General features: G+C 39.7%; 1 protein-coding gene across 1 annotated transcript; it reads left to right on the forward strand.

The window, feature by feature from the left end:
- The first annotated feature begins 981 nt into the window (after positions 1–981).
- On the forward strand, positions 982–18,763 carry LOC131255582 (calcium sensing receptor, chloroplastic). Its single transcript, XM_058256333.1, has 6 exons — positions 982–1,298; positions 1,731–1,976; positions 13,155–13,338; positions 17,112–17,253; positions 17,825–17,956; positions 18,394–18,763. The coding sequence occupies exons 1-6, from the start codon at positions 1,068–1,070 to the stop codon at positions 18,641–18,643; spliced, it is 1,185 nt and encodes a 394-aa protein (XP_058112316.1). The 5' UTR covers positions 982–1,067; the 3' UTR covers positions 18,644–18,763.
- Positions 18,764–26,889: the final 8,126 nt, after the last annotated feature.

A 26,889-nucleotide genomic window follows, 5' to 3' on the forward strand; every position in this document is an offset into this window, starting at 1 on the left:
TATTCTACAAATCGCACAATAGCAAGTCCCTGTGGGTACGACATCGGTCTCACCGAGTTATTATTACATCGCAGCTTACACTTGGGGTTGTCATAACACTAACTTTTGAAAGGTCAAACAATTTTCAAATAAGATGATGTTAAATTCATTCTAACGAGCACAATATCACCCCGACCTAACTTGTAACGGGAGAATTGTGACTGTTTTCGTAGGACTGCATGATGCGTTATCCAAACCACAATCGTTGTTTTATCCAAATCACGACTATTGTTTGAGATAACTTTTAAAAGGTCAAACGATCTCCAAATAATATGATTATAAAGTCATTTGAAATATCATCTAATTATCTTTTCAACGAGCATAAGATCACCTTGAACTGACCTGTAACAAGTGAGTTATGAACATTTTCATGGGAATGCGTGATGCATTGTCCAAAATGCAAATGTTTTTTAGTCCAAATCGGTTATTATTTTTGTCTCGCTTTTGAAAAGTCAATCGGTGTTTAAATAAGATTATTCTAAAGTCATTTAAAAGTTCATCAAATTATCTTTCTAATAACCATAAGATCACTCCGATCCAAGTGTAACGAAGCAGTTATGATCATTTTTGTGGCTCTGAACGATGAGTAGTTTAAACTACAACTTAGGCATTGTCCAAATTGACATATGAACTTTATATCTACTTTTAAAATATCAAATAAAATTGAAATAAAATAATTTTAAAGCTATTTGAAAGTTTATCAAATTATTTTTTCAATAATTAAGAAATTACTACTATTAAACATGTAATAACTATTTTTGTAAGACCACATGGTGTGATAGTTTAAGACAAGTAGACCAGAACCCAACCCATTTAATTTCGGTTGACGAAATAAGACCAGAACCTGGAAACGAGTGGACATAATATAATACCCGAGGGTAAAGGGTTCATCCAAGAGATGATAGGGACAGCTGATCATGTCCTACCGTTAAGACTCTCCACTCGCTTTTAATTTCCATCACACAATCCCGTACCAGAATCCAGCCTTTCATCATCATTCTTTCATTCATTTCATCCGCCCTTCTCCCATGGCCTTCCGGGCAGTAGCAGCGGCAAGGCCTCCTCCCACCTTATCCTGCGCACCCAAACTCTCTCCTCCTAAACCTACGCCCCCACCCAGACCCCATTTCAAAAAGCACACCCCTTTATCTTCCTCGGCAGCCCCAACGGCTCTCTCTCTTCTAGCTCTCGTTTCAACTCCTAACGACGCCAAAGCTTTCGGATTTTCCAAAGAGCAGATCATCACATCTCTAACAGACGTATGTTCTCTCTCTCTCTCTCTCTCTCTCTCTCTCTCTCTCTCTCTCTCTCTGTAAATACTCATTTGGGTTTTTTCTTTTTAACTACATTCATCTCGATCTGGACTGTCCAAATTGTCTGGGACCGTGTGGATGGGTAGTGGCCCAAGAACCACACTGATCAACCATCCAAATCAACAGCCATGAAATGAACGGTTAAAGATAAACTTTCCAAGTATCTAAATTCAACGACCGTGGTGTGATTTTTAACTGCGAATTTCGGTTTATTCTTCATCCAGAGTGTAGCCCATGATTTGGACGGCCTGGATCATGGTACATGTGTGCTGCGTTCTTTATGGATCGAACACCCCACCTTAAAAATTGTAGTTGTGAATTATTATCATAGTCTTGTTGATTATGCTTTTTTATTTTTATTTTTTATTTTTTGGGTAGGCGGAGAAGGCGATCGATCAGGCAGTTGAAGTTGGTTTGAGCGTTTTCGTTTTCACCAAGGGTGTAATTCAGACGGTTGTTGATGTGTTGAGGCCCGGCATTGATGTGGCGCTGCCAATTATACAGAAGGCCACAAACAAGGCGGTGGAGATCGCATCTCCGGCAATCTCTGGGGCCGTCAACAATGCTCAAGAGAGCCTCCAGAATGCTGGCATTGATCCCCAGCCAGTTGTCAGTGCTGCTAAGGTTCTACTCCCTCACCTTATTTTTTTTCTGCAATATAGTTCTCTTCACCACCAGGTGCACATTAGCATCACACAGTTGGGTTTGTATAGCGTGCACCTCAGAGGTGTGGATGGCTGTTGGTGCCCATTTGTCGGTGCTGCTAAGGTTTCCCATCTTCTTCACCTTCTTCCACCTCATTTACTTCACTACCTGGTGCATGTTAGCCTTGCACTGGGATTTATTGCTAACATCTGCCACTAAGTTTCTGACTTGCTGGTTTAGTCAAACCACATTCCATATTTCACTTTGGATTTCATACCGTGGAATTTCAAAACATTAAGCCCACAGGTTGCGCCTTTGGGTTCAAATTCGTGGGCAAATTTAGAAAGTGGATACTGCATTGCGCGCCATGGATTTACCTTCTTTTATTTATTTATTGATTGGTATTTTAAGTGATTGAGTTGGCTGAGTTAATAAAATGGATGAGTTAACAAATTGTGTATTTGTGATTATCCAATCATTGCTTATTTTTGGGTTGCAATGCAATCTATGGCACTTTCCTCCTATACAATGGTGTTTGTTGACAGTAGGTGGGCCACTTGGGCTCCACTTAAAACACCTTATACTTTAAAAGAGTTTCGGGTGTAAATTATTTACATGGTATTCTGTTCGGCTTGTAAGTGGTAAAGTGTTTACAGGTAAATGTTGATTAATAGATGTCTTAAATCTGAAATGTTCGACTAGCCCTGAGAAAGTTCTGCTCAAAGTCCAGCAACAATGTATTTTGGAATTTCCAAGATGTTCGACCAGTAGAAGGTGCCCTTTAACTAGCCCAAGCCCTGCTTTGACCAGTCGAAGCTTACGCAGACTGTGCGCGGACTGTGTAAATTTGAGGTGGTTTCTGAACTATTCCAAGACAGTGTGAAAGTAGAGTTTCCCAAACTATAAATAGGAGTCCCTATGGCCTTTCTAAAGTAATTCTAAGGCTTTTTAAAAGTATTCCAAAGGGTTTCTAGGGTTTCAAAGGGTGTAGCAAGGGTGAGATTCGAGGTTGTTCGAATCGGGTAAGTCTTTTTTCTTTGTTATTTATACTTTCATTGTGGATTTTTGTCGCTCTGTGCTTTGGTTTTTTCCCGAAAGGGTTTTCCACGTTAAATCTTTGTGCTCTCTTATGTTTGCTTGGTGCTCTTGGATTGCTATTCTAGATCCATCTCTGTGTGATTCCACAGCACAACCTCCAACAAGTGGTATCAGAGCAATTGTTGGGGCACAGATTTAAATCTACAGGATTAGCATCAATGGGAAACGCCAAATTTGATATTGAGAAGTGCTCAGGTAAAAATAATTTTGAGTTATGGAAGATCAAGATGATTAGTCTATTAACCAAATAAGGCGGAGTTATGGCTCTTGAGGAGCGAAAATCGACTATGAATGACAAAGACTGGAATGCTCTTAACATGAATGCTTTAGCGTCCATCCGTTTATGTCTCACGGATGAGGTTCTCTATAATGTTTTGAGGGAGAAAACTGCGTCTAGTTTATGGGCGAAGTTAGAAGATATTTATGCAAAAAAAATCCTCTGAAAATTGCCTACACTTGAAGCTACAATGATATACCTTCAAGATGGCAGAGGGTGAAGATCTGGAGGCCCACATCAGCAACTTTAATAAATTGTTTTGTAAACTGCTGGATATGGAGGAAGTGATCAAAGCTGAGGAACAAACATGTATGTTATCGAATTCTCTTCCGACATCGTATGAGTCATTCAGGGACACAATGTGCACCACAAATAAAACCCTAAGTGTCGACACCTTTATCTCAGCCTTTCAAGGGAAAGCCATGAGAAAGCTAAACGGCGGCATGAGGACATCTTCTGATGACTGTTTACGAGGGGTAGAAATACTGAGTAAGGTACAGGATCTTCAAAACGTAGATTCAAATCCAAGGGCAAGGGCAAAGGAAAACTAAAGTGCTGGAACTGTGAGATGAATGGACACATGAAGAAGGATTGTACAAATCATAAAACAAAAAAAGAAAACTCAGAGACTTATTCAAGGGAGACTTATGTTATCACATCTAATAAAGAAACAAGTGGAGGTGATGTTCTGTCTGTGTCTATGGTCGGACACTTGCATGACAACCTTAGAGATGAGTGGATCCTTGACACAGGAGCATCATATTACATGACTCCTCATCGGAGTTGGATCGCCAGTTACAAGGAATGCGATGGTGGACGGGTTTTTACTGACAATGGCAATGCATATAATGTTGTGGCTATTGGTACTGTGAGTATCAAGATGTTTGATGGGATGGAGCGTACCTTGACTGATGTCAGACACGTTTTTGATATGAAGAAAAGTCTGATTTCTCTTGGTGCACTCGAGGGTATAGGGTGCAAGGTTACTAGTATTGATGGTGTCCTTAGAGTTTCAAAAGGGGCACTTGTGGTTATGAGAGTGCAAAGGTACAAAAACCTTTATAGGTTGATCGGGAGCACTTCAGCAGGTGGAGCAGCAGCAGTTGTTGCAGATTCCACGTCTGTACGTATGTGGCGTGCTCGTTTGGGTAACATGAGCGAGCGGCGCATGAAGATACTATCTGTTCATTGTTTGATTTTAACTGATTTAGATATATGTAAGCATTGTATATACTATCCCATCTTTTTCACCTTCTTCCACCTCATTTACTTCACTACCTGGTGCATGTTAGCCTTGCACTGGGGTTTATTGCTAACATCTGCCACTAAGTTTCTGACTTGCTGGTTTAGTCAAAACACATTCCATATTTCACTTTGGATTTCATACAGTGGAATTTCAAAACATTAAGCCCACAGGTTGCGCCTTTGGGTTCAAATTCGTGGGCAAATTTAGAAAGTGGACACTACATTGCGCGCCTTGGATTTACCTTTTATTTATTTATTGATTGGTATTTTAAGTGATTGAGTTGGCTGAGTTAATAAAATGGATGAGTTAACAAATTGTGTATTTGTGATTTATTTTTGGGTTGCAATGCAATCTATGGCACTTTCCTCCTATACAATGGTGTTTGTTGACAGTAGTTGGGCCACTTGGGCTCCACTTAAAACACCTTATACTTTAAAAGAGTTTCGGGTGTAAACAGTGTATTAAATAGCGTGGTAGCGTAGCATGTAGCGTGTGCTACATAGCGTAGCGTACAAAAAACGCTACGTAGCGTATAAAATAGCGTAAATACGCAATAGGGTACGCTACAAGGGCTGTAGCGTACGCTACACATACGTAGCGTGTAGCGTATATTGTGTACGCCTCAGGACTACCGTAAGAATTTTAAAATAAAAGTCATTTTAATTAAAAACTTATTTTTAAATGGTGGTGACTGGGCATCTTTCCTTTTAAGTAGTTGATGGGGAACTCATATTATAAGTCTTTTTTTTATAACTTAAAACAATCGCAATAGGACTTTCAAACAACCCTATTGCAATGCCGCAGCAACCGCAGGTTCCCCATTTTTGAAGCTTTGATTCCAAGATTTCGACGAGCCCTTTCTCAAATCCAATTTTTTGAGTTCAATCGAAATTACAAGAGCATCATCTTGCTGGAATTTCAGGAGCATTGAAGCCCAAACAAGGGAGAAATCACGTATCCCTCTTTTCGCAGCCGCACAGACATGTAGCTCCCAAAAATCAATTTTCAGTTGATTAAATCTCTATTTAAGGTATGTTTTGGCCCTTTAATCATTGTTAATGAGTTTTATTTTTATTTATGCTGAAATGTTGTGTTATTTTTTCATTTTTTCATTTTTTTTTTCTTTTTATGGGGGTTGTGGTGTGTATGGCATGGATTTGACCCATCCAACTATCACGTTGGACACATGCGTGGGGTCCACTGTGGTGTTCTATACCACAGCCCACATGTATGGGGGTCCTTTGTGGTGTTTTATGCCATGGCCCACATGCGTGGGGTCCACTGTGGTGTGTGTATGGCATGGCCTACATGCGTGGGGACCATTGTGGTGTGTCTGGCATGGCCCATATGCGTGGGGTCCATTGTGGTGTGTGTATGGCATGGCCCACACGCGTGGGTCCACTGTTGTGTGTGTATGGCATGGCCCACCCACACGCGTGGGGTTCACTGTGGTGTGTGTATGGCATGGCCCACATGCGTAGGGTCCATTGTGATGTATGTTTTTTTAAAGAATGTGACATTTATATATTTTGCTTTTTCCTTACTATTTAATATTTATCATATATATATATATATAAATTAAAAAATAGAAGTATTGTGTAGCTTACGCTACACGCTACGGAGGGTTGAATGCTACGCAACACGCTACCGCTATTTAAAACACTGGGTGTAAATTATTTACATGGTATTCTGTTCGGCTTGTAAGTGGTAAAGTGTTTATAGGTAAATGTTGATTAACAAATGTCTTAAATTTGAAATGTTCGACTAGCCCTGATAAAGTTCAGCTCAAAGTTCAGCAACAATGTATTTTGGAATTTCCGAGATGTTCGACCAGTCGAAGGACAGGTTCGACCAGTCGAAGGTGCCCTTCGACTAGCCCAAGCCCTGCTTCGACCAGTCGAAGGTTACGCAGATTGCATAAATTTGAGGCGGTTTCCGGACTATTCAAAGACGGTGCGAAAGTAGAGTTTCCTAAACTATAAATAGGAGTCCCTAGGGCCTTTCTAAAGTAATTTTAAGTCTTTCTAAAAGTATTCCAAATGGTTTCAAAGGGTGTAGCAAGGGTGAGATTCGAGGTTGTTCGAATTGGGTAAGTCCTTTTTCTTTGTAATTTATACTTTCATTATGGATTTCTGTCGCTTTGTGCCGTGGTTTTTTCCTGAAAGGATTTTCCACGTTAAATCTTTGTGCTCTTTTGTGTTTGCTTGGTGCTCTTGGATTGCTATCCTAGATCCATCTGTGTGATTCCACAGCACAACCCCCAACAAGTGGTATCAGAACAATCGTTAGGGCATGGATTTGAATCTGCTGGATTAGCATCAATGGGAAACGCCAAGTTTGATATTGAGAAGTACTCAGGCAAAAATAATTTTGAGTTATGGAAGATCAAGATGATTAGTCTATTAACCAAGCAAGGCGAAGTTAAGGCTCTTGAGGAGCGGAAATCGACTATGAATGATGAAGACTGGAATGCTCTTGACATGAATGCTTTAGCTTTCATCCGTTTATGTCTCACGGATGAGGTTCTCTACAATGTTTTGAGGGAGAAAACTACGTCTAGTTTATGGGCGAAGTTAGAGGATATTTATGCGAAAAAATCCTCTGAAAATCGCCTACACTTGAAGCTACAGTGGTATACCTTCAAGATGGCAGAGGGTGGAGATCTGGAGGCCCACATCAGCAACTTTAATAAATTGGTTTGCAAACTGCTGGATATGGAGGAAGTGATCAAAGATGAGGAACAAGCATGTATGTTGTTGAATTCTCTTCCGGCATCGTATGAGTCATTCGGAGACATAATGCGCCTCGCAAATAAAACCCTGAATGTTGACACCGTTATCTCAGCCCTTCAAGAGAAGGCCATAAGAAAGCTAAATGGCGGCATGGGGACATCTTCCGATGCACTATTTACAAGGGGAAGGAATACTGAGTAAGGTACATGATCTTCAAGACCTAGATCCAAATCCAAGGGCAATGGCAAAGGAAAACTAAAGTGTTGGAACTGTGGGATGAATGGACACATGAAGAAGGATTGTACAAATCATAAAGCAAAGAAAGAAAACTCAGAGGCTTCTTCTAGGGAGGCCAATGTTGTCACATCTGATGAAGAAACAAGTGGAGGTGATGTTCTGTCTTTGTCTATGGTTGGACACTTGCATGACAATCGTAGAGATGAGTGGATCCTTGACACAAGAGCATCATATCACATCACTCCTCATCGGAGTTAGTTCTCCAGTTACAAGGAATGCGATGGTGGACAGGTTTTTATGGGCAATGACAATGCCTGTAATGTTGTGGCTATTGGTACTATGAGCATCAAGATATTTGATGGGATGGAGCGTACCTTGACTGATGTCAGGCACATTCCTGATATGAAGAAAAGTCTGATTTCTCTTGATGCACTCAAGGCTATAGGGTGCAAGTTCACTGGTATTAATGGTGTCCTTAAAGTTTCAAAAGGGGCACTCGTGGTTATGAGAGCGCAAAGGTACGGAAACCTTTATAGATTGATCGGGAGCATTTCAGTGGGTGCAGCGGCAGCAGCTGTTGCAGATTCTACGTATGTACGTATATGACATGCTCGTCTGTGCCATATGAGCGAGCGGAGCATGAAGGTACTATCTGATCGTTGTTTGATTCCAGCTTTTAATAATTCTGATTTAGATATATGCGAGCATTGTATATATGGTAAACAATCTAGATTATCTTTTAAATCTGGAAAACACGTATGTAAGGGAGTGCTTGATTATGTGCACTCTGACGTATGTGAGCCATCGCCAGAGGTTTCCATTGGGGGGTCGTCATGGTTTGTTTCATTCATTGACGACTACTCCATGAAAGTTTGAGTTTACTTCATGAAACGTAAATCCAAACTTTTCATCATATTCAAACAATGGAAGGCAATGGTGGAAAAATAGTTAGGGCAAAAAATAAAGGTTTGAAGGATTAACAATGGTGGAGAATTCACTTCCATTGAGTTTAATGAATATTGCAAAGATAAAGAGATCATTAGACACAACACAGTGCACCACACGCTTGAACAAAACGGTGTGGTTGAGCGGATGAATCGGACTCTCTTGGAGAGGGCCTGATGCATGTTAAGTAATGCTGTGTAGGGCAAGGACTTATGGATTGAGGCCGTTAACACGGCTTGCTACTTGGTGAACCGATCCCCGTTTATGACAATTGAATGTAAAATTCCAGAGGAAGTATGGAGTGGTCATACGCTGGACTACTCAGATTTGTGTATATTTGGTTGTGAGGCTTACTCTCATGTACCGTCAGTTGAGAGAGATAAGCTAGACCATATAGCAAAAAAGTACATCTTTGTTGGCTATGGTGTAGGTGTGAAAGGTTATAGGTTATTCGATAAGGTTACACGTAAGGTCATCACTATCCGTGACGTCAGATTCAATGAAAGCTCTCTGTTTCACAAGAATGATCAAGATGAGCAAGAGGAATTAGAAAGGTTGATCGTAGATGTCCGGATTGACATAGATGATACTCAGGTAGAGACATATGCGCAGACAGAGGTACAGGATCAGGTGGAGCAGCCACCTGTGAGAAGAAACCCACCGCGTGATCGCATGTTACCGGCAAGATATAGGGACAACTCTAATATTGCATATGCCCTCATTACAGATGAAGGGGATCCGTCTACTATTCAGGTGGCTCTTAATGAGTCTGATGCAGAAAAGTGGAAGGCGGCTATGGAAGATGAGATAGACTCGTTGCACAAAAACCACACATGAGAGCTGGTGCAACTTCTAGTGGGCCGAAAAGCGATCGGATGCAAGTGGTTATTCAAAAGAAAATAGGACAGATACAAAGCAAGGTTGATAGCGAAGGGGTATGCGTAGAGAGAAGGAATCGACTTCGCAGAGATATTCGTGTTGGTGGTTAAGCAAGTATCTATCATATTCGTGTTGGTGGTTAAGCAAGTATCTATCATATTCGTGTTGGCGTTGGTTGCCCAATACGATCTCGAGCTGGAACAGATGGATGTCAAGACTACATTCCTGCATGGAGAGTTGGAAGAACAGATTTACATGAAGCAACCAGAGGGCTACAAAGTTAAAAGGGTAGAGAAAAAAGTTTGCAGGTTAATGAAATCGTTGTACGGCTTGAAATAGTTGTCTAGGCAGTGGTATAAAATATTTGATTCTTTCATGTTGAGTCAGAAATTTACTCGGAGTGAATACGATCATTGTGTCTATTACAAGATACCGAGTAATGGCAAATTCATCATCGTAGTATTGTATGTTGATAACATGTTAATCGCCTGTCATGATATGTCAGAAATCAACGTACTGAAGACTCAGTTATCAGGGACATTTGAGATGAAAGATTTGAGGGCTGCAAAGAGGGTTCTCGGCGTAGATATTCATAGAGACGGGAAGAGGAGCAAGCTTTGGTTATCACAGGTAGAATACCTTGAAAATGTGCTGAACAAGTATGAGATGGAACAAGCAAAGCCAGTGAGTGTTCCCTATGCGGCTCACTTCAAGCTTTCCTTAGAACAATGTCCTAAATCAAATGAGGAAAAGCAGGTTGTCTCATGTGCCTTATTCGAATGCGGTTGGTAGTTTAATGTATGTCATGGTCTGTACGAGACTAGATATTTCACAGGCAGTCGGTGTTGTGAGCAGATACATGTCAAACCCCGGCAAGCAACATTGGGAAGCGGTGAAATGGCTCTTCAATACATTTGAGGTATAAAGACTACGTCTTAACTTTTGAGAAGACAGGTGCAAAGTTAGTATGGTATGTGGATTCAGACTACACAAGTAGTGTGGATTCTAGAAAGTCGACTTCTGGTTACTCATTTGTACTAGTGGGTGGAGCAATTAGTTAGATGTCGAAGCTTCAGTCCGTGGTGGCTCTTTCCACGACCAAAGCAGAGTATATGACAGTGACAAGAGCATTTAAAGAAGGTGTTTAGTTGAGAGGCATGATAAATCAATTGGGACTTCAGTAGGAGGCCGTGCCAGTGAATTGTGATAGCGAGAGCGCTATTAATTTGGCTAAAAATTTTCTTTATCACTCACGTGCTAAACATATTGATGTCCGTCATTATTTTATTCGACAAGTACTTGAAGAAGGAGGCGTAACACTTGAGAAGATTCACACCAGCGTGAATCCGATAGACATGCTCACCAAGGTCATTTCTACAGAGAAGTTCAAGTTCTGTACAACTTCTCTCGGCTTAGCGATGGCGTAAAAGAAGGACGGACTGTGCACGAGAAGTATTGATTGAAGTTATGATGTGATGCAGAGATAAAAGAAGAGGTCAAGAATTACATGTTTAAAGATTGAAGACATGGTGGAGATTGTTGATTAACAGATGTCTTAAATCTGAAAAGTTCGACTAGCCCTGAGAAAGTTCTGCTCAAAGTTCAGCAACAATGTATTTTGAAATTTCCGAGATGTTCGACCAGTCAAAGGTTACGCAGACTACGTGCGGACTGCGTAAATTTGAGGCAGTTTTCGGACTATTCAAAGACGGTGCGAAAGTAGAGTTTCCTAAACTATAAATAGGAGTCCCTAGGACCTTTCTAAAGTAATTCTAAACCTTTCTAAAAGTATTCCAAAGGGTTTCTAGGGTTTCAAAGGATGTGGCAAGGGTGAGATTCAAGGTTGTTCGAATCGGGTAAGTCTTTTCTCTTTGTAATTGATGCTTTCATAGTAGATTTCTGTCGCTTTGTGCTGTGGTTTTTTCCTGAAAGGGTTTTCCACATTAAATCTTTACGCTCTCTTGTGTTTGCTTGGTGCTCTTGGATTGCTATCCTAGATCCATCTCTGTGTGATTCCACAGCACAACCCCCAACAGTAAACAGATTATGCGTTTGGTTATCATGTAAAGTGTCTACAATATATGAAGTAGGTGTTCACACCACATAGAACTTGGTACGGTAAATCCCACCAAAATCTGCAAATCACATTAGGACTTGATTTTTTTTGGGTGGGCCCTATGGGAGCATCAAAATACTCACATGCTGGATGGATTGGATGTCTAGCACCCATCACAATGGGCCCCCACGCAATCTGGAAGGTTTTTAATGGAGGGAGTACCATCCTAAATGACCCCTCTCTTGTGGCCCATTTGATGATCAATCAGGTTCCTTTTTCAGGCCTAGGAGTGCATCAAGGGACACATGATGGACTGATTGGATATATTGTATACATCACAATGGAGCTCACACAGCATGAGCGTGTATCAACCATCGGTGTTCTATTATGTATTATGTCTTTTTAGTTGTAAAGACTAGGGCTGTCAACGGGTCAGGCCTAGGGTTGGTCTTGGCCCGGATTTTGAACTGTTTCGGGCCGGTCCTATTCAAAATTCTGATTTTACAGGCCTGAGCCCGGCCTATTGACACCCCTAGTAAAAGACTTTACCTATAATCTGAAACATAGCTTTTTGCCTGAAAAAAGAAAAAGGTGAGTTCGCCTGTAAAGTGTTTAAATAGAAATTTTGCCATCCAAACACCTACATGTAAAGGGTTTACTTGCAAACCCTTACAACTAAGGATTTTACAGGCATCCAAATGCCACTTAGGAATTCACATTTCAATGAGGTGTGATGAATTTGGATTCGATCATAGCTTTATAATGCTAACACCCATTTTGAAATCTAAATTTGAACCCTCAATATGAATGCTCAGGAACAAAGTTAGACCTTGGTTCTGCTTTGTTGAGAGTAGGTGGGCCCACTTGGGCTCCACTTAGGAATTCCATTACAATGTGGTATGATGACTTCAGACTTGATCATATCTTTAAAATACTAACTCACATTTCGAAATCCAATTTGAACTCCTAATATGAATGCATAGGAACAAAATTGGACTTTGTCATTTCCTCTTTATTGGGCTAACAAGCAATTCAATTCAACAGTTCATCCAAACCAATTTATTTTGAAACGATTACATAACGGCTGTCCCTTAATGGTAACTGATACACGTTACAAGGCTGTTATGGAAACAAATTGATCAATAATGGCCTCGTAACGGCCCTTAATGGTTCTGTAATGGCCATTACGGGACCGAAATAGGTTTTTTTTTTTTTTTTCAAGGCTGTAAAGGGCTAATGACTGTTACTGGGGCCATAATGGCTGTTACAACCTATATCATGTTGGTAACAGCAGTAGCCAGCGTTATTGTTATGGGATACCTTTATCCATGCACATCTTTAGTGAAAGGTACCAGACGTAAACCAATTCGTTAAGGTTCCCTTCTTCCATTGCCAAAGTCTCTCTTTCCCTTGAAGGTGCTGGTACCAATCTTCATGTCAGACATAATGACCTGATTCTAGAACCAAGCAATTTCTCAAACAGAAACACTTGTATCAAAATTATTTTCTCCATGTCATAGATCACAATTTAGTCAGATCAATGGCATTTTCATAAATCTCGGACGCCTTTTGTTTTCGTAGTTTCGGTGCAATATTTATGTTAGTTTGTACTTTCCATCAGTCTCCTTTGATAGTCTGTAGGCCGGTATGCACACTTCATAGCCTAATTTATCATTTATGATGACAGACTATTGTTGGTGCAGCACCAAAAGTTATCAATGAGGCCAAACCGGTTGCTTCCACAGCAGTACAAACACTTTTGTCATCAGATCCACGTACGATCGCAGTGGCAGGTGGCGCGTTGTTCATCTCTTACCTCCTCCTACCACCCATATGGTCGGTGGTTTCTTTTAACCTCCGAGGTTACAAAGGTATTTTTCTGTGGAATCTGAAATTGTCCGTTTATAGTTGGGTTTCAGTCTTTTAGTCAATCATGGCCAAAATAACAGCATGTGGGATTGAAATGGTAACCACCATATGAAGTGCCATTTCAAAGTACACTTTGTAAAAGAATATGGGGATCTTGTCGTTTGATCCTCTGATCTACCAATGGAAGGGTGGTAGCCCAAAACCTCACAGTGATTGGACAACTTTTACTGCTCGATTGTGGTGAGTTTTGCTCGTTGAATGTGGACCGTTGCACATTTGTTGTGTAACTGTTTGTGTTCTTTAGCGCCACTGATCAAATGACTATATAGTGTGATCAGCTTACATTTTGGGATATGGTCCGATTTAACATGATTTACAGAAATTAAAAAAGGATAAAAAATCGAAAATGCGCACCGGATTGAACATGTGGGATATATTCCACTACTAGTGCGGTTCGTATCGGACAAGTAGGATACAATATATTGTGGGATATATCGGCTGATATCGTCGATACTTAAAACACGGAGAAGGGGAACGCTTTCCTTAATCTGGGGACGTCCCTGCATTTTGTCCGCTGGAGAGGAGGGTATGGTGTTGCACTGGTGTTGTAGAATGGTCGGGGAGAAGGGGAAGAAGAAAACTGCTTCACGCATCATGCAACTATAGTTCACCTAGTTCAATATTTCAGTAAGATGCTGTAGCTAGACAGTTTGATTTCATTTATACAGTCCAAATTAACAAACAAATGCCCATTAACCAGAGCCTAGGGTCGTTTAATCAGACTTTCGAACAATGGCCTATGTACAATGGGTCCCGCAATTTGGATGGTTTAACTTGAGTTGATGTATGATAAATATGTGATTTCCATCATGATCTGCCAAGATATACATAGTGCTCTTTTCCATCTCCCCGTGTGAATGCGACTTATTTTTAGTCCATTAGCGCCCATATACTCTGCCAGAGTATGCAGTTTATGGTGCATGTGCTGAGAATGCTGCCTACATACAGATTCTTCGTGTACATGGTTACACGCCGTCATATACTGTCATATGATCAAAATCCTATCAAGGGGTACACAACTTTTTAATTCATGTGCTGCAGGTTCTGCTATAGGCTAGCCCAGAGTCTTGTGATAGTTTCACAGCATTTTTAAATGGTTGTGACTCATGTTTCTCACTTTTGGTTCTCATGTATGGCTATCCAGACCATCCAAATTATGGTGAACATTGTGAATTAAGAATGCTCTAAATACTGGCTGTTGAGCTATCCTGACCTTCCAGTTGATGGCTATCAAATGGATGGTTAAGCGAGGTCGGGATCCGAAGGTAAAAATGGGAGGGTAACTATCCTCTTAGTGTAAGTTTTGAGTTATGCTTCATCCACAATTGTGTCAGAAATTTCTACTGTCTGTGTTGCTGTAAAACTAGCCATGTGAATGGTTGAAGAGTCACCACCATTATTAAAATGGTGGTGAAGTATCATAGCTATGGTGGCATGTATTCTGCGACAGGATTGATGTGCACAAACTAGCTTCATATAAATTACCATTTAGCAGTGCCAGGTGGTGGACTAAGGGTCAAATGTGTTCTATCTATTTCAATTGTAATCACTTAATTTTTGGCAAATTGAACTCGATTTAGGTTGCTCCGCAATTCGAGGGTAGACTCAGCAATTCAGGTAACGGCAGGGGTGCAACTCAGACGGATTGGGTTGGGTTGAGGGTCAATCTGAGCCCAACCTGAACTCAAGAAGATCCAACCTGCAACACAACCTGAATTCCAATCTGATCCCAACCTGAATCCTCTATACGCAACCCTACACCGACCCAACCTGACCAGACCCATTCCAAATACATGTGATTATTCCCAACCCAATGTAACCCAACCTGAATTTACTCAACCCGAACCCAACCTGATTTCAAATTGGGTTCGAGTTTTGAAACCCTAAACCAACCAAATGACCCTGACAAACTGACCCAACCTGACCTGACTCGTTGGGTCAATGGGGTTTGGGTTGACCCAAACTCAAGTTGCAGCCCTAGGTAATAAAATGAAATTTTTAGTTCCTAAATACATGGCTATTTTATTGGATGGTCCTAACCCAAACCAAAGATATGTTTGTAATTTGCTTACCTTGCCGCATTATAAACGTATCTTAAAAAAAAAAAAGTAGAATTTTTTAGTTTCTTTTTGCTTACCTTAGTTTTTTCCACATTATATGTATTTTGAATATGCGGGCCCACTTTTATGGTCCACTCGATGATTAGTTTAGCTTAAGAATCGGTCCAACTATTCATCTAGATTGGCTCAATAAAATGACATACTTTTATCCAAACTTTCTTACATGTCAATCTGATTTTTAAACGATTCCATACTCCAAGTTCTGGCTGGTGTGAATATACAGAACATGATTACCTGTAACTTTATTTCATCTATAAGTTACTTGTAACTTACAACTTAAAAACTTACAGGCATCCACAACCAAAGGGGCAGTTTGGGCCGGGATTTCAGGTAGGGATTTGTGAAATCCATGGATTTCAAATCTCCCTCTTATGTGTTTATTGGGGATTTGGGAAATTTGTGGATTTCCCAAATTCACACCCCCCACAAATCTATGGATTTGGGGCAAATCCAAATCCCCCAAAAAACTAAAGACTTGGCAAATTCACAAAATGAAATACTTGCTTAAAAGCAAGAACAGATATTCCATGGCAATAAATGCTCCAAAATTCATGGATTTGTAACTTGACTCCCAAACAGCTGAGTTTGGGATTTGCCTAATCCAAATCCAATGATATCCATGAATTTGACAAGTTCATGGATTTCCCAAATCCATAGTTTCATTTCCATGATTCCCAACCAGGCCTAAGTTAATTCAATGTTTTGTTACATACAAATAATTAAAATTCCACATGATTGCAAAATTCCACCTGGTTGCAACACCCCAAGCAGTCTGTAAGTTTGGCAGCTAGTTGTCAAACATTGCCTAGCAAATCATGAAAATGATGAACCCGAATAGTTGGGACAAGAATATGAGGAGGAGGATGATAAATAAGATTTATTTAATACCTGATGTACTGCATGACTTTTTTGTTTACCACTCAGATTCTTGATTTCAACTACGTATGCATCTCTGCCTAACCATTCAAGGAAACAGAACATAACTTCAAAATGCTGGCTTTTATGTTTTGACCATCATGTGGAATGACCAGTCTAACTTGTTGCAATATATGTACTGAATTATCACTCATGCGTATGGATTTCTTTTGAGTTTCTGTAGAACTTCCTCTTATCTTGATTTATATATCGTAAGTGAGGTTGCATTTGAATGTATTCTGATTCACCAGTGGGATGGATGTTTCGGATGATTGGATGGAATCTGTTCTACTGAGTGTTGTAGGCAACAGGTTTTCTGGAACTGCATTATGCAGGTTCCCACTCCCACCACACACACATGTCAAACCGCAAATGGTTCCGATCTTAGTTTGGATGTAATATCATCACTCCAAACCTGCTTTTTCCAGAGATCTACAAAACAAGGTTTTTTTTTTTTTTTTTTTAATTTTTTTTAATTTTTTAATTTTTATTTAAAGAGCAGTACTCCAGATAGTTGCTTAATGCATAGTTCTATAGGGTGACAGCCCATGAAGTATTATTGGAAAACCTCATCCGCTATGTTTCGATTTATTTTATTGAAACAATTATTGTATTTTCTTACGAACTATTGATGGATGGAATGCCACAATAATATGGCTGGTGGTTTTGTTATTCATTAGGCGATCTGAGTCCTGCTCAGTCTCTTGATTTGATTTCTTCACAAAATTATCTCATGATTGACATTCGGTCAGAGAAGGACAAGAACAAAGCTGGAATTCCTCGCGTTCCGTCTAATGCTAAAAACAAGATAATCTCAATTCCGTAAGTAGTTCTCTCTGTTTCATAGAGCTATCCCTCCCATTGTGGTTTTCTACTGATCCAACAAAAAAACAAAAATTAAGACTTCCACCTTGTGTTATTTTGAGGTATCATATGATGCTCAACCAAACAAAATGTTGATTTTAGTTTGGTCCAGCAACTGTGCAGGTGAGAATGACTTTTGGTGATCCACCATTCATCTGGTAGGGCCATTATCATGGGACATGCCTCCAAAAATTGCTCCACTCCAACAATCTCAACCATCCAGCTCACTGGCATGCAGATGGAGAGCTTGCCCATTATTCCATATTCCATCAGCCATATGGGCAAAAATTTTCAATGGAGAAGATTTTGGGCATGACTGATTTATTTTGGGTCACACCAGATGTGATTGAGCAGACTACCACTCTGTTTAGTTGACCACTGTATATTTCTGCAATCTTCTTTTTCTTTTTCTTTTCTTTTTATTAAATTTTTTTTTTTTTAATTTTTTTTAATTTTTTCCTTTTTTGGTTGTTGTCTTGGTTGGCTTGACTTTCTGTTTTAATTCTCACTTGCTGTTTTCATATTTTAGTTTAGAAGAACTCCCAAACAAGATAAGAAGCCTTGTGACAAGTGCAAAGAAAGTAGAAGCTGAAATAGTCGCCCTGAAGATTTCATACCTCAAAAGGGTCAACAAAGGCTCCAGCCTTGTAATCATGGACTCGTGGGTTCTTTTCTCTCTACTCACCTCACTTGTTCTAATCCATAATAGCCATTGATAAAATATAGTAGGTATTCAAATTTCTATTGAAAAATATGTAGGCTGTGCATAAGTAGGATTGGTCTTCACTCCTACTTGTAGAGTCTGGGCTGTTCATTGGACCACTCTACCATATATGTGCTTGGCCCAAGATCAAGTTAGTTCACTCATCAGGTGGGCCGCATATTGTAGGTTGAATATGGACTGGCGGTCCACTTAATTTTTGGGCCAGGGCAAGTTCTCTCAGGGCCGCACCTGATGAATGGCCTCAAACTCGCCGTATAGAATGGCAGATGTGATGCAACTAGCCCTCTGATTATAGATTCAAAATTGATTTTTGCTTGTCTGCATTGTTGATGGATTTTGAAAGTTTTTGGGCATGTGGACTATGGAATACTTAGGTACTCTGATGTGGCGAAAATTGTTGCGAGAGCACTTACAGGTCTTGGCTTCAAAAACTGTTGGATCATGGCTGATGGGTTCTCTGGGGGCCGAGGGTGGATACAGAGCCGTTTAGGGACAGACTCATACAATTTTTCTCTCGCGGAGGTTGTTTCTCCATCACGGGTAATTCCCCCAACAGTTGGGCGTTTGGGCACCACCAGTTTTCAATTGGCTCGAAAACTTCTTCCTGGGAGCATCGATGATTGAGAAATTCCTCATATTGAGAATGCTCCTAGCATGTATTTGTGAATGGGATCAGAGCACTTTGGCATCCATCCATTGTAATTTGAGGAATGTGAATCCATTGCTCTTCTAAGTCGTGCCAAATTTCTTTTGTTCATGTTGATTTTTTTTATTTTTTTAAATTTTCTTTTTAATTCATTTGGATCACAGCATGGTAAATTGATGGCCTTTGATCTCTGTTGATGCTAAGGGGTCATTTGGCACCGCGGATTTGGGGAGATTTGACGCTATTCCAAATCCATCGGTTGTTTGGCAAGGTGGATTAGAGGGTATTCCAAATTCTCACTTTCGGTGAATTTTGCAATCCCTCCCTTTTGCTTGGATTTCCAATCCTCTCTCTCTCTCTCTCTCTCTCTCTGTTTTTTTTTTTTTTTTTTTTTGCTTATTTTTAGAGGAAAGTTGCAACGTACATTTCAGTAAGCTACCAATCAATTGTGCATGTGTCCCCACCGTTGAGATCCCAAAACAATTAGATTATCAACTGCATCACTAAAATTACTTCAATTGAATGATACGAGTAGTCCAAACATTGTCCATGTAAATCAATGGTTAATTGGTTAATTGTTTGGTTGTGATCCTATGCTTGTGGCCCATTAGAGGCTTGCAATTTTATCATGTTTGAGAAAATTATGTATTTCAATGGGCTTATTACAATCATTGTGTTACACTAATTAGGGATATTAAAGTTGATTTAGTATTTAAATTCAAACTCCTGTAAATATTTTACATAATTTAAATGCATAGCTACTTTCAGATTACAGGGGATTTCGAATTCATGATGCCAAACACAACCAAAGAGTTCCGAATCCAAGGTATTCCAAATGTAGAGGATTTCCAATCTAAGTATTCCTAATCCGTGGCGTAAAGCGTACTAGAAATTGATGTTGACAAGCAAGAGCAATGCATCAAGGAGAAAAATCCAAATGGTAGGGATTGACTGTCATTGAATGGTCCTCTTAAATTAAATTATTCCAAGGAAATGAAATTATATGATCACAAGCCCTAATTCGATTATGAAAATAGTGAAAAAAAAAATTGATTCTGTCATTGTCTGATTGATGATATGCAGGCACTTAGAAATTACTTATATTCAAATTAAAACGTCCAAATTATGGGTCCTAGTTTAGAGGTTCATGAACAAAAAATTACACTTATTTGATTATGCGACTTGGATTGGTTGCTATTTATTGGATGGTCAGAAATGAAAAATATCCAATTGTCCTATTTCAACAAACAAGTGTCCATGATCAGAGGTTAGGATTGGTTAACCAATCTGATTTTGGGACACTGACTTAATGATGATATTAATTGAGTTGATATATGCCATGTTTACAATTTTTTGAATGCCTGCACATCAAGGGCTATACTTTGCTAGAGCATCAACCAACTCCCCCTTTAAATATCAAGGTCGGGTGGGACCCTGACCGTAGGGCCCGCCTTGATGTATGCATTGTATATCCATGCCGTCCATCTGGTTTTCCAGATAAATTTAGGGCATGATCCAAAAAAATGAATCAGATACAAATTTCAGGTGGACCACACCACAGGAAACAGTGGTCATTGAACGCTCACCATTAAAAACTTCCTAGGGTCTACCGTAATGTTTATTGACCATTCAACCTGTTGATAAGGTCACACATAACTGGATGAAAGGAAAAAATAAATAAATATTAGCTTGATCCAAACCTTTTGTGGCCCATAAAATGTTTTTAATGGTCATTAACCACCGGTTCCTGTGGTGTGGTCCACCTGAAATTTGTACCTACTTCATTTTTGGGACCATACTCTAAAATAAGCTGGAAAAACAAATGGACGGCATGGATATACAATGCATACATCGAGGTGGGCCATATGCTCATTGCTGGTTCGGGCAGCAAGTTTACCACCATTTGGACGATGGCGGTGACTCTTCAGCCATTAAAGATGGCATAGTTGTATAACAATCCACACCGTTGAAATTATTGGCTTGTGGATGGACTGATAAGATATATAGTGACTATCCCAAAATTGCACTGAAAAGATACAGTGACTAGTTTTGTCTTTGGAATTTGGAGCATTCACTATTTTTATATTAACCATTCATTTGAGGGCCATCAATTGGATGGTTAGGATTTCTTGATGAATCTAGTTTTAGATATACGGTCCATCTACAACCTTCCCTGGAAGTTAGATTGCTTGGACAGAATCACGCGTGAGGAGGATGATTGTCCTACCAAACTGAATGGCCCGCATGCTAATCTAGCATGCAACAGCTGTAGGCGATCTGTTCTCCCTCATTCAATACACACATGATAAACAGCCCAACTGCGTGCAATCGAGGCCACCCAAACAAGCTGATGATGTAGTTAAACCATGCAGCAAATGTTGCCTTGATCCAACGCGGATTGGATTAGGTGAGGCCCTGACCATGGGCCCCACCTTCGATGTATGTATTGTATATCCATGCCGTCCATCCATTTTTTCAGCTTATTTTAGGGCATGGTCCCAAAAATGAATCAGATCCACATCTAAGGTGGAACACATAGTAGGGATTGAATCTCCACCATTAAAAACTTCTTGGGGCCACAGAAGTTTTGGATCAAGCTGCTATTTGTGTTTTCCCTATCAAGGGGTTGCATGGAAAATGAACATCACGATGGAACCTAGGAAGTTTTTAACGGTGGGTGTTCAATCATCACTATTTTCCTATGGTGTAGTCCACATGAGATTTGGATCTACCTCATTTTTTTGAGACCATGCCCTAAAATGAGCTTCCAAATGAGTGGACCGTGTGGATATACAACACATACATCAAGATGGGCCCCACAGTCATGGACTCGCCCACTAAGCTGTTACCCCTGCCTCACCAATGGGTCAGCTTCCTTTTCCCTGTAGTAATACACATGCCAAATGGTTTGAAGAATGATGATGGAATAGTATCTTATTTATGGTATTAGTGATAATATGAGCCGTTTATCTCAGCAAGTGGGCCCAGAGATCACAACATGCTTAGTTCTAAATCACAACAAGGCTCTAGATTATTTGGACGTGTGTCGATCGGATGCACCGTATTTCAACACTAAGGTATAGGTTTGAGTACCATGTGAGGTGTGTGGATGAGTGTATGTCATACAATAAAAAGCAAAAAGAATAAAAGAAAAGGAAAGAAAGGCTTTAAATTACTTCTACTATGTTTAATACGGTACAATAATCAATCTAGTGGTTTGCATTTCATTGTCATGTTATTATTATATATTGCTAAAAGAAGCATTCTCACTTCGTCTACCCAACTCAAGTTATATTAATGATATTCTTCAGTGATCTTTTCCATCCTCTTGCATTTTAGAGTCTTACTAAAGAATATTTGATACCTCGATTTCAATTAATGTTTCGAAGGTGGAACTATTCTCTCTCTTCTGTAGTACTTATGTCTATTCTATGTTTCTGTCCAAATTGAGATTGAGATCCACACCATTGGTGAGATTGCCAAGGATATAAGACTTTGAGTTTTTTTTTTTTGGGAAAAATAATGAAATTTTGTTTTTAAAAATGAACAAAGAAGCTCAAAGAATACTATAATTGTAGACATGGAAATTGATTGTGAACAGATTAAACTGTGGGGCCCACCATGATGTATGTGTATGATAACGTGTACATCCCTTTTACCATATCATTTTAGGGCATGATCCCAGAATTTAACAATATTCAAAGCTCAGGTGGAGCTCACCCATGGAACAGTGGGAATTGAACGTTTATGGTTGAAAACTTCTTTGGGATAGAAGTTTTAGAAGGTGATGTTTGTTGTTTCCCTTTGTTCATATTTGTCTGGCATTATAAATAGGTTGGGGGATAAATAAACATCACTGTGGGCCTAGGAAGTTTTCAAAGATGGATATTATTATCCCCGCCGTTCTTGTGGTGTAGTCCATTTGAGCTTTGGATATGGTTAAATTATGGGCTCATGCCCTAAAATGATCTAATAACTCAACTTGAATAATACACATTTAGATAATACACATACATTATAGTGGTCCCATAGAGTTTACTGAGTACGCTATCATGTGCTTAGTATGCGATCCACTTATATCCCATGGTGTACAAACAGATCATTCTGGCCAAAATCTTGAACTTGTTTGGGACTGGGAGGTTGTAAAATGGATGTAAATGGAAAATGGAACTAGAGGCAAAATGAATTGAGAGTAAATGGCTTACTCAGTTACTCAGTTATGTTTAGATGGGATAAAATAAAATGCATTTGAAATTCAAATATTATATTTAGATAGGAGTAAATGTGTGGAATTTGAATGCATTTGAAAATTTTAATACATTCATAGAATATCTTAAATCAGTTTTAATGTCTCGACTTAGTATACATATGTGATATTTAATAGAATGGTTTTAACAAAATGTGAGATTTATAGTCGAAAAAATCTCTATTACCGGGAAATAAATTGGCTACTCCCCTGCCAACCAATGGCTAGTGGTCAGTGCTCCGTGGGCCCATCATGATGTATGTGTTTCATCCATTCTGTCCATCTATTTTTCCATATCATTTTAGGTTATGAGACTAAAAATGAGATATATCCCAATCTCAAGTGGACCACAATATAGGAAACAGTGTTGAATGAATGTCGACCATTAAAAACCTTCTAGGGGCCATGAAAGTTTTAGATCAAGCTGATATTTGTTTTTTCCCATCATCTAGGTCTGTATGAACTAATCAACAAATTGGATGTATAGTGGGCCTTAGGAGGATTTTAATGGTGGATATCTAATCACTATTGTTTTCCTAGGGTGTGGTCCACATGAGATTTATATCCATCTCAATTTTGGGATAAAACCCTAAAATGATCTTTAAAAATGGATGAAACACATACATCGAAGTAGGCCCACATAGCACCACAACCAGCCACCCGGTGATCGGTGCTCCGCGGGCCCCACCATGATGTATGTGTTTCATCCATGCCGTTCATCCATTTTTAAATATTATTTTACAGCTTGAAGCCAAAAATGAGAGGGATATAAATCTCAGGTGGACCACACCACAGGAAAACAATAGTGATTAGATATCCACCATTAAAATCTTCCTAAGGCCCATTGTACTTTTTATTTGACATCCACTCTGTTGATTAGTTCATGCAAACCCAGGTGAAGGGAAAAAACAAAGATAAGATTGATCCAAGACTTTTATGGCCTCAAAAAGTTTTTAATGGTCGATATTCATTCAACACTGTTTCTTGTGATGTGGTTCACTTGAAATTGGGATGTACCTCATTTTTGGTCTCATACGCTAAAATGATCTTGGAAAAATAGATGAACAGAATGGATGAAACACATACATCATGATGGGTCCATGTAGCAACGACCACCAGCCTCGCCGGTGCAAGGGAGTAGCCAGTCCGCCTTTGGCAGGGAGTAACTGGACGCGGATTTCCTGCTAAAGCGGCTTTTGCATGAAGTTCCTGCACAGGAAACTTAAGTGGGGCCATTGTGATGTTTGTGAGAAATCTATCCCATTTATCCTATTTGTGAGCTCATTTTAAGAATTGAGACTAAGTGAGCAGATTTAAAGACTTAAGTGGGCCACACTAAAAGAAAAAGGTGGGTTGGAAAATTCCTACGTTGAAACCTCCCTAAGGCCAACATTCAACCTCCCTAAAGCCGACATTGATGTTTACATGCCATCTATACCGTTAATAAAAGTCATTCCTGTTGGGATGTTATCATGATTCAAAACTTCCATGGCTCACAAAATTTTCAACTGTGTAAGTTAAATCCTCACGTTTTTGGCTCATTTGATTATTAGATCCAGTTCATTTTCGGTCCATGCCTTAAAATAATCTCGTAGAATGGGTGAATTTCTCACAAACATCATGGTGGGCTCCACTTGAGTTTCCAACGCAGCAACTGCCAAAAGCTTTTTGCTGGAAATCCGCGTATGGAGTATTCAATCGGTTTCCCAGTTCACGAGGCTTACGTGGGATGTGGAGGATTGGACGAGGATTTCCTCTCGTAGGAGGGCGCGGATTGGATACTGAAGCGAAATCCCTGGCAGTGATGTCACCAAGCTCTGTGGACCCCACCATGATGCATGTGTTGTATCCATACCGTCCAACCATTTTTAGAGATCGTTTTATGGCATTATAAAGAGAATAAGATAGATATAAAGTTCAAGCACACCCCACCATAGAAAATAGTGGGGATAGTGACATCCACCGTTCAAAACTTCTTAGGGGCCACAATAGTTTCCAATCAAGCTGATATTTTTATTTTCACTTCACCTATTTTTATGTTAACTTATGAATAGGTTGGATCTCAAAAATACATCACGGTGGGCCCTATAAATGTTTCAACGGTGGGTGTAACTGCTCTCACGGCACTTGAAATTTAGATCTATTTGGTTTTCCTTGTAATACCATGAAATGATATTTAAAAATGGTTGGACAGAATGGGTATAATACATGCATCAGGGTGGGGTCCACATAGCTTGGTGACGTCACTTCAGTTGTGATTTGGCTACTGTATCCCATCGGCAACCGTTGTAGGATGGCTGGGATGCTAGTTGGGCCCACTGTGATGTTTTTGAGATATCCACCCGTTCATCCACTTTGAGAGATCATTTTAAGATATGTGACTGAAAATGAGGTGGAATCAAAACTCAAGTAGGCTATATGAGAGGAAACAATGGGAATCTAATGAGCATAGTTGAAACATGTTTATGGTTACAAAAGATATGCGTGAGATTATTTTTTCTGAATTTTCACTTCAGCTCAGCAGGGATAACCTTATAAACAGTTTGGATGAAATATAAACATCAAAGTGTAGCCAAGAAAGTACCAACGATAGTAAACTCTTTCCTGAGTTTTTTTTCTCATATGACCCACCTGGGTTTTGTATCCTCCTTATTTTCCTAGGCTTATCCTGTAATGATCTCTCAAAGGGGATGAGCGGGTGGACATCTCACACAACTTCACGGTGGGGCCGCCTTGCATCCCAGCGCAATAACTTCCTGCAAAATCGCAGGAAATCGGCACGGATTAGATACTATAAGGTCAGTAGCCAAATTGCTATTGAAGTGACGTCACTAAACTCTATGGACCTCAACATGATGCCTGTGCTATATCCATACTGTCTATCTTTTTGGAGAGATCTTTTTATGGCATGAGAAAAACAATGACATGGATCAAAAGTTTAAGTGGACCCCACCGTAGATAACAGTGGGGACATTGACATACACCGTTCAAAACTTCTTAGGAGCCTCGGAAGTTTCCGGTCAAGCTTATATATATATATATATATATATATATATATATATATATATATATATATTTTCATTTCATATATGTCTATGTTAACTTATAAATAGGTTGGATTTAAAAAATATATCATGGTGGGCCCTATAAATGTTTCAACCGTGGGTGTGACTGATCCCACGTTTTTTCTGTGATGGGTCCACTTGAACTTTAGATCTACCTCATTCTTTTTCTCATCCCATAAAATGATCTCTACAAATCGTTGGACGGCATGGATACAACACATGCATCATGGTGGGGTCCACAGATCTCGGTGGCGTCACTTCAGCAGCGATTTGGCTACTTACCTTGCCAGGATCTAATCCGAAATCCTGCAGGATTTATCGTATTCAATTACCGAGGAAACGAACGGGCTACTCCTGCCAGCCCCGTGATGGTGGTCGGTGCTCTGTGGGTCCCAAAATGATGTATTTGTTTCATACATTCCGTTCATTCATTTTTACAGATAATTTTAGGACTTTATGGAAAAAGTGAGAGTAATATAAATCTCAGGTAGACTACACCAGAGGAAAATAATCGTGATTGGATATTCACCATTTAAATCCTCCTAAGGACCACTGTATTATTTATTTGACATCCAATATGTTGATTAGGTCATAAAAAAACCCAGATGAAAGGAAAAAACAAATATCAGCTTGGTTCAAAACTTTTAGGGCCCCTGAAAGGTTTTTAATGGTTGACACTCATTTAACACTGTTTCATGTAATGTGGTTCACTTGAGATTGGAATATGTCTCATTTTTTGTACAATAGCATAAAATGATCTGGAAAAATATATGGGCGGCATGGATGAAACACATAAATGATGGTGGGATCCACAGAGACCGACCAACAGCCATTGGCTGGTGGCAGGGGAAGCAGCCAATCGGTTTCTCTCACCACTCGAAGAGAAATTAAAAAGGCCTCAACATGTCCGGCC

This window comes from Magnolia sinica, chromosome 9 (genome assembly GCF_029962835.1).
Source record: "Magnolia sinica isolate HGM2019 chromosome 9, MsV1, whole genome shotgun sequence".
Taxonomy (NCBI): domain Eukaryota; kingdom Viridiplantae; phylum Streptophyta; class Magnoliopsida; order Magnoliales; family Magnoliaceae; genus Magnolia; species Magnolia sinica.